General features: G+C 43.3%; 1 protein-coding gene across 3 annotated transcripts in view; it reads left to right on the forward strand.

Annotated features, from left to right (window-relative positions):
• The window catches only part of ATP6V1A (ATPase H+ transporting V1 subunit A), a 28,955-nt gene extending 19,863 nt beyond the window's left edge, over window positions 1-9,092 (forward strand). For all 3 annotated transcript variants that reach the window (XM_035140676.2, XM_035140675.2, XM_035140677.2), the window contains exons 10-15: window positions 76-190; window positions 1,657-1,720; window positions 3,498-3,701; window positions 4,195-4,289; window positions 5,223-5,394; window positions 6,766-9,092. In XM_035140676.2, coding sequence (XP_034996567.1) covers window positions 76-190; window positions 1,657-1,720; window positions 3,498-3,701; window positions 4,195-4,289; window positions 5,223-5,394; window positions 6,766-6,858 — 743 coding nt within the window. In that variant the 3' untranslated portion in view covers window positions 6,859-9,092. The remainder of the gene's footprint in view (window positions 1-75; window positions 191-1,656; window positions 1,721-3,497; window positions 3,702-4,194; window positions 4,290-5,222; window positions 5,395-6,765) is intronic.
• Window positions 9,093-9,190: the final 98 nt, after the last annotated feature.

Here is a 9,190-nt window from a genome sequence, read left to right on the forward strand (position 1 = left end):
TTCTCCAACAAGGGCCCTGAACCTTCCTGTGGTTTGGGAAGCTAACTTCCCATTTGTCTGTGTTGATGTCTGCAGATAGCGGTTATCCAGCCTATCTCGGCGCCCGCTTGGCTTCTTTCTATGAACGGGCCGGCAGAGTGAAGTGTCTGGGGAACCCAGAGAGGGAAGGGAGCGTCAGCATTGTGGGAGCGTAAGTATGGCAAAGTCCCTTGGTCCTTCGTTGGGTCCAGTTGGGTTTTGCAATGTCTGTCTTGTGCAAAGCAGAGCATTCCCTGTCCCCCCGAAGGAGCTACATAAGGAAGGCGAGTCAGAGGCTGGAAATAGATAAGTCAGGGTCAGAAGTGGCACAAGGGTTTAGTCATAGGAAGCAATGCAGGGAAGGCCAAGCCCAGGACTAGTCAGTGGAAGATGACAAAGCCAGAGGGAGACATTCAGTCTTCAGTTTGTTGATTCTCTTCCATGCAAGGGAAGGTGGAATCCAGAGCAAGCTGCTTTAGTGGAACCAACTATACAGTACCCATGTCAGAATTTGAACCTGTAGGATTACCATGCCATTTCTAGGGAAAACTAATGAGTGGGGATAACCACCCTATCTCTTTGTGCTTTCTTTTTCAAAACTGAATAAAGGTCTTAAATTAGAATCTCATTAGTCTGACCCAGTCAGCTGTGATGTGTCTGTGTTACGACTGCTTTTGCTGAGCCTACTTGATTTTCACTGCAGCTTCAAAAAAGGAGTAAGTCACGGATGGGGAACCTGTGGCCCCTCAACAAGTCGTTGGACTACAAGTTCCATCATTCCTAGCCAGCACTGGACAATGGTCAGGGATGATGGGAGTGACAACAGCTGGAGGGCCGCTGGTTCCCTAAACCTGGTTTAAATATTTGGAGTGGCTCTCCTTGTATCAACCTCCCCCTCTATTAAGATCTGCTGAAGAGGCCCTTGTTGTCCTACCTATTCCTGAAGCACGTTGTGTGGGGATGGGGCCTTTTCCGTGGTGGCACCTCAGCAATGGAACCACCTCCGTCACAAGATTTTGGCTATTTTCTGACACCAGTTACAAATATTTTTATCCTTCCAGACTTTACTGGGCATTGCTCTATGAAGAGCTGAAGAGTGTCATTGGGGGTGGATCTGATGCTGAGTCATAGACTGCTGTGGATCTGTTGTTTTTACTGAATTACATTTATTGTGTTTGATAATCTTCTTGCCAGGTGACCCGTTCTGTGTTCCTGCTTCTTTAATATATTTCGCTTTGATGTCATGGTTATGCTTTGAGTTCTTACGCACCACATAGATACATTTTCATTGTGGTCTAGAAATGAGTAAAATGATAAATGTGGCTTGAGTTTGTGTGTGACTGCTCTGAATTAGTCTTAACCCTTGGTATGGTACCAAAGACTGGGCTTATTTCTACAACATCTAGTTCATGCTGGACTATGATTTATAACACTGCATCAGGGATGAAATCTGGGTTTGGTATTTTCCCCATCCCCTTGTCTCACATTGTGTTTCAGAAGAAGTTGTGTGGTGGGTGCAAATCTGAGCACCAGTTGCCAAGTCACACAACTGCCGTTCCCCATGAAATGTCTATTGCTGCTGTTCATGCCTTTCTCTCTCTCTCTCTCTTTCTCCCCTTCTTTCCTATCTGTGCTCAGTGTATCTCCTCCAGGCGGTGACTTCTCTGACCCTGTTACTTCTGCTACTCTGGGCATCGTTCAGGTAGGTTGAGGTTCTGGTTCCTTAACCGAATGCAAGCTTCACTTTCCAGTGGTCTTCTGCTGCCTGTGCCCAGTGACTTGATTCATCTAGCCCAGCATTTGTCCACTATCAACAGTGGCTCATTGGGGTCTTGGCCAAATGCCTTTCTCTAGTGGTTGGGCAGCACTTATTTCTGGGAATTACCTTCTCTTGGGCTGATGGGCAAGATTCTCTAGCAAGCACCCCATTAAAGGGGAGTGGGTGTAGCGGTCACTCTGACCTGCACATCACCACTGGACGTTTTACGGTCGATTGGTGATGTGCCAACTACAAAATAAACACCTCCACCAAAATACCACAGACCAGGATACGGTAAAATAAAACGAAGATCCTTTTTTGTGTGTTCATATGCTTAATGGTTGCAGTACAAATCTTAGGTTGTTCTAAATTTCAGATGGTTCCTATACCGGCCTATTACCTCTAATTATAAATTACCGGCCTATTACCGCTAAAGTCAACTAAGTAAATATTTATTAATAATCTCACAACTTTGTATCCCGTCTGACTAAATCACCACCTATTCTCCTTCCTCAATATATTAAACCAGCTCTCTTTGCATATAACCAACCACTCCTAGCTCAACACCAACTCCCACTCCCTCAACCTCAACTAACTCCAACCTCAACTAACTAACTGCCACTCGGGAGGGGTTTTTTATCCCTGGGCTGAGCCCGCCCCCCGAGGGTTCCATCTGCTCCAAGCTTAACCCCTCACATGCTGGGTCTTGTCTAGGTGGCGAATCGCCACAGTGGGGTATTCCCTCCATCCCAAGACTGACTCTGCCTAGCTAGAGGGCAACAGAACTTTGGGGTAGCTCATATCCAGGGCACAGGGCACCTGAAAGGAGAGCAGAGCTGATATTTGAGGGATTCTCTTTAACATCTGAATCATGACAGGGCCATGCATTACCTGGGCTGATGGGCTAGATGAGAACCAATCATCTAAAACGAAATTTTTATGGTGAATGGTTCCTGGGTTCAAGAGTTGGGAAGCTTCCTGTTTCGGATGGGGTAACACTCCCTCTTATACATAGTTTCAGGATACGCCCAAGGTCTGTTGTTGTCACTAGGTGACCTCAGTGGCAAGGAGTGCCTATAGTCAGCTTCAGTTGGTATGTCAACTGTTGGACGGCGTTAGACACTGAATAAAAAATGGCCTTTTTCGCTTGGGTGTTTCTCTACAGTTGATCTCTGGATCATACAGTTATACTGCTTGTTATTTTTAGTTTGTATCAGAAGTCAGTATTTCTTCTTTTAAAAATGATTTTTTAATCGCTGGTTGTTTATTATTACAGGTACAGTGATGCCTCGCTTAATGAATGCCCTGCTTAACGAAATTTCCGCTTAACAAAAGGTTTTTTCTAGCGGAGGTTGCCTCGCTAGACGAATGCGTTTTATGAAAAATTCGTTTAGCGAATCGCGGTTTCCCATAGGAATGCATTGAAATTCAATTAATGCGTTCCTATGGGCAAAAATTTTTTTCAATGCATTCCTATGGGATTTGCTAGACGAATTTTTCGTTATAAGAAAAGACCTGTGGAACGAATTAAATTCGTCTAGCAAGGCACCACTGTATTATTATCTGTATGTGTGTATTGCTCTGCTGTATGTTTTAGAGACCTTGACCCTTGGTTATTTTAGAGTCTCTGACTTTCTTATTGCAAACTACTTGGAGAGAGAGACCTGCATTGTGTAGCAAGTAAGTGGACTAAATGACTAAAAGTCTGGTTGCTTGGCAGGTGTTCTGGGGCTTGGATAAGAAGCTTGCTCAGCGTAAGCACTTCCCATCTGTGAATTGGCTGATCAGCTACAGCAAGTACACACGCGCTCTAGACGAGTACTATGACAAGCACTTCCCAGAGTTTGTCCCCTTGAGGACTAAAGCAAAGGAGATCTTGCAGGAAGAGGAGGATCTTGCAGAGATTGTACAGCTGGTGGGGAAGGTGAGTAGAGGAGCGGCAGGGGGAGCTATGTTTTGGGGAGACATTTTTCCTCCATATTCTCATCTGCTGTAGGCAGGTCTGTAGGATAATGCAACACGGTCCAGCGACGATGCCTGGCTGTTGGCGTCAATGGGATGGGTGAAGGACTTGAGTGAGGATAGCGGCAGTACTAAAATGTTTTAGTTAGCATCTGAAACAGTGGTCTGTGCTGGTAAGCAAATTATAAGTGATATGCTCCCTGCCTTATTGGCGAAACAAGGCTTAGAGTGAGCAGATAAGGACTGACAGTGAGTAAATGAGAAGCATCCGGAGATGTGGAAGTTATCAGAAGCCGGAACAGAAGTTGTAGTTGGGAAATACAGCGGACAGATGATTCAGTAGCAGGTGGACTAGAAATGTGGACTAGAGAATTTTTTAAAATAAAATAAATGAACCTGTAACATCAGGAGGAGCAGGGAGCCAGGAAGCTAACTTGAGTCTCTTTCACTTCTAGGCTTCCTTGGCAGAAACAGACAAAATTACATTGGAAGTTGCCAAGCTCCTTAAAGATGACTTCCTGCAACAGAATGGCTACACCCCTTATGACAGGTTTGCAGCGGCTCGTTGGTCTCCATCTTTGGGAATGCAAAACATGCAAATTGCAGGGAGGCAAAGGGGCCTTTCTACACATGTAGAAGAAAGGAAGTGGAGTAATTTAGCTATCTATTTTCACTAGAGTTTCTGATGTTTCAGGAGCTGAAATGGGCACTAAGGAAGTAGACAGTGTTACGCTAGACTTTTCCCAGTTTACTTTCATGGGGGAAGAAGGGCGTTAGAATTTTGGTCTCTTCCTGCAGCATTTTGCTGTTCCATGACTCATTGGCTGCTGCTGAAATAAAATGCCATCTCAAAAAAGCAGAGGCAAGAACAGCTTTCAGATTTGCTTAGCTGCCCTGGAACACCTTAACCTGTAGAAATCTGTTGAGCTTATGGTAGTATTATAAGAAAAACTGCTCCCTTTCCATTTTGGGGTATTCCGGAGCCTGTATAGAATCCTTATGTGGGTTCCCTATTGGTAGAAGAAAACAGGCCAACCAGAGAATATTGAAAAGCAAAGCAGCTAGTAAGCCTGATCTTTATTAAAGGAACTGTTGCAACAGGGTCCCCACTCAGCACATGCAGGAGGGAGGGGAACCCTGAACAATGGTATGCAAGCCCTTATATAGTCACTTGAAATTGCTCACCCTGTAGCCCAAGACCATCCCCCAAAGCATCATACATACATCACAGAAGGAGGCGGTCTACAGCAAAAATCCTGTCTGCTAGGATATCTGTTAATTTAAGATATCTTTATTGTCATTGTCCCCTTGCGGGAACAACGAAATTACTCAAAATTACGAAATTACTACCTGGGCAGCCTGGCCATTCTTTTGTGATGGTTAATACTTTAGTTCCTGAGTCCAGGTCACAGGCTTACCCTATTCATTCACAAATATGCCCTTAAGACAGGATTTGCAAGCCTTCTCTGCTTTTTTCTGTTAGGTTCTGCCCATTTTATAAGACAGTGGGAATACTGTCCAACATGATTGCGTTTTATGATATGGCACGTCGAGCAGTTGAGACCACTGCCCAGAGTGACAATAAGATCACTTGGTCCATCATCAGAGAGAACATGAATGAGATTCTTTACCGACTCTCATCAATGAAATTCAAGGTATGTCCTCTGCATGAGGGAGAGTTACAGCAAAACAAACCGAAATTTCTTCTCCTGGCTGTGTTAGGTGGTACCCCCTTTTTGGGTAGCATGAGGACATTGTCAGAATGTTCCCCTATTATCTTGGTTGTAAAAATGGCAAGCATTTGAGGCAGAACTTGGCAGTGTTGTGTTTTTATATTTTAGAGAAAACAAAAAGATGCAACAGGCAATTTTCATATTCCATTCTTTGCTCCCACTGCCAACAGGTTATTGTGTCATAGAATTCTACTCAATATTGAGCCAGAGCAGATTCCAGTGTATAAGTTAGCAGAGTAAAAACTTAAACACATTGCAGGATTCCCCAAAAATAGACCAGAGGCAATTAATATTTAATCCAGCAGAGCTTTGCTGCTACTGAAGGCAAATGAGCATAATGGCCATTGTGTAATTATGTGGTCGTTTGACAAGAGCTATAAAGTAAGATTAAAATTGCCTTACCCCTTTTAAAAATAACAAAACTTAAGGAAAGGGATGCATTAGTGGTCTACATTCTCTTTTCCTCTGACAACAAGCCCAAATTTCATTTATTAGTTTGAGATCAGTGATTAGACTAGTCTTGCCATGGCTGCAGTTGGCTGTTTCTGGGACGAACATGGCTGTTGTCCACACTGACAGTTTTGTTTTTTTCTAGTCCATCCAGACAGTAGTTTAAAACTCTGTTACCTCAATCCAATGGGAAAAGGAGAGTAGAATGCCTTCCACATACAGTGGTACCTTGGTTCTCAAACTTAATTCGTTCCGGAAGTCTGTTCCAAAACCAAAGCGTTCCACGCTTTCTCATAGAAAGGAATGCAAAACGGGTTAATCTTTTCCAGACTTTTAAAAAACAACCTCTAAAACAGCAATTTAACATGAATTTGACTATCTAACGAGACCATTTATCCATAAAATGAAAGCAATAAACAATGTACTGTAGTCACACAATCAGTCAATCGGTAGCTGAACTGCATTACACAAAAACAAAACAAAAAAAGAGCAGCAAAAATAAATAGCAAAAACAGACAGACCTCAGCATAGCACTCAAAACGTAAGTGTAGCACTCACATCGGAAGCGTAACAATCAAAACGGAGCACGTTCGGCTTCTGAAAAAAGTTCGCAATCCGGAACACTTACTTCCTGGTTTGCAGTGTTTGGGTTCCAAGTTGTTTGAGTACCAAGGCATTTGAGAACCAAGGTACCACTGTATTGATAAATGTAAGCTCATATATGGGCACTGGGGGTAGAAATTGCCTAGGGAGGAAATACTCCAGGCAACCTCCTTCCTGACAAAGGGCCACTTTTCAAAATGAGCTCCAGCGATTCCTGAGTTTTGGTCTGTCCAATTTCAGGACCCAGTGAAAGATGGAGAGGCAAAGATCAAAGCAGACTACGCCCAGCTCTTTGAAGACATGCAGAATGCGTTCCGCAGTTTGGAAGACTAGAGTCACGACTCTCCTGGAGCCCCACTTGAGTGTTTTCCTCATCTCAGTCTTCTTGCTTTTCCATGGATAGAAGATGTACACTTCACTGAAGATTTCCTTTTATCTTTGAAAACATTCCCATTTAGTTTGATAGCTGTGTGTTTGTGTGTGTAAATCTGAGCTTAAGAGCGTAAAACAGGTTTTGTAAAGGTCCCTCTGAGGTTGAAAGTCTCCTTTACCAGATTTGACCTCTTAGCTGGCAGTTTCCCTTTCTTTGGAAGAGAACCAAGGGAGCTCAAGAGTTTTTCTGGGAGAGAAAAAAGCCCCACATATGCTGCTGTATACGTATAGATGGCATTGGGGCTCTTGAACCCTTTTCCCTGGATTACTGCTATTCATTTGAGGCAATTCTGATGCATCAGCGAAAGGATTTATTTATTGTACTTTAATGTTGCTGCTGCTGCTGCTACCCTGAAAAAAAAATCAAATCTATTGTTAAAATTACTTAGCTACGATATTATTTCACTATCTTCCTGTTTCATTCAGTGTGTTGAAAATTTGCAGGCTTGTGGGGCAAAGAGGAGTGCCCAACAGCAAGATTTCTGCTCATCTTACCTGAGGAAACGCAATTTTCCTTAAATACGGATTACATTTATTAATCACAACCATGGATGCTTCCAGCTAGTAATAGGTTCTACTCTCTTCCTAGATCACCTCCACCCCCAAATACAGAAATCAAGTCACATCTCTGTGTGCTGCAGCTTAATATATATATATTTTCCTATATGCAGTGGAATAAGGCAGAAACTTAGTAATTGTTTTTCAGTGGGCCAAGGCAGCAGTCCTCTCCTCTGCCTCCTGCCTGCGTTATTCTTTACTGTTACCGCAACGATTAAAGCAAAATTGGAAGCCACACATTTTTTACTTTGGATTTTTTCCCCTCAATCACTGGAATAGCGGAACAGTAGTTCTTAACGTTATAGGGTAGGGGTGGGGGTAGAGATGGGAAGGCCTGGGGGAAAAACAGAAAATTTCAGGAAAAAAAACAGGTTTCCCTCTGTGTTTTTTCCCCAAAGACATTTTTTCCCAGAAATTTCTTTTTTTGCGGGGCGGGGTTTGATATAGTTTGAATATTCCACTCACTTTGTCCCCCATCTTTCTGGGGGGGGAAACAGCTTTGGGGGAAAACCGGAGGGGGGACCTGGTTCCCCCCTCCTCAATTTTTCTGGTTTCCCCCCCAGGCTTTCCCATCTCTAGATGGGGGGGGGGGCCTTTGGCTGTCTGAATTTTACTGGACTCCAGCTCCCATCAGTCTAAGGCACCATGGATGGTGGTTAGGAATGATAGGAGTTGTAGGCAGACAACAGCTGGAGCCCATAGGTTTCCCCATCCCTGTGGTGGAGGAAGAGAATATAGAGAATTTTTCATTTTACAGAGCTGATTACTCTGGGATGTTTGCCCTGCTAGTCTTGTCTTGCAAGACACGTGGGCAATATTGCTCAGTTTACCTTCTAGTGTGCAGGGTGGTATTTTCTCATCATGGAGAAGCTAAGTTACTTTTCCTGGTGCTCATGTTCTAATTACAGTTTCAATAATGAAGAAAGACCTTAGTTTTCACTGAATAAATGTCTAGTGCAGGCATCCCCAAACTGCGGCCCTCCAGATGTTTTGGGACTACAACTCCCATGATCCCTAGCTAACAGGACCAGTGGTCAGGGAAGATGGGAATTGTAGTCTTAAAACATCTGGAGGGCCGAAGTTTGGGGGTGCCTGGTCTAGTGCCATTGTGTCACTGCTGCAAAAACACGGGTTCCCAGCAAAAAAAACCACCTAATGCCCCTTCTGGGTGAGTTTCCTGTTCTAAACAGCAGAAAACCTGCTCAACAGAGTTGCAGAATGGTTATAATTGCAGGTGACACTTGTACAAGTTAAATGCTCTCTATATATCTCCACCCAAAAAATAAAATAACATTGCCAGGAAGTTTCTAGGTTCCTAACCCCCAGGTGTATCTTGTCTTTAAGTTAAATGCCAGTTAAAACCTAACTGTATTTGACATTATTGTTGGTTCTGCATTGAGTGTTAATTTCCAAGCGTGGTATGAATGATTTGTGCAAACCCCACTTTTGCTGAAAACCTAATTGACTGTGCTGTGCTGTAGCATTTCATGCCTATGAAACCGATAACTACTTTAAGAGGATGCTGTAAAATTTTATGAACTATATCTGAAATAAAGATGTCTATTTATTGTGCTGTATCTGCCTAAACTGGCCAGTTCAGTTTCATATGTATTTTGTCTCTTTGTTTTGTGTCTGTTTTTCAGTGTTAGAAAAATAACTTACTGTGCTGCTGAAA

Source organism: Zootoca vivipara, chromosome 16 (genome assembly GCF_963506605.1).
Source record: "Zootoca vivipara chromosome 16, rZooViv1.1, whole genome shotgun sequence".
Taxonomy (NCBI): Eukaryota; Metazoa; Chordata; class Lepidosauria; order Squamata; family Lacertidae; genus Zootoca; species Zootoca vivipara.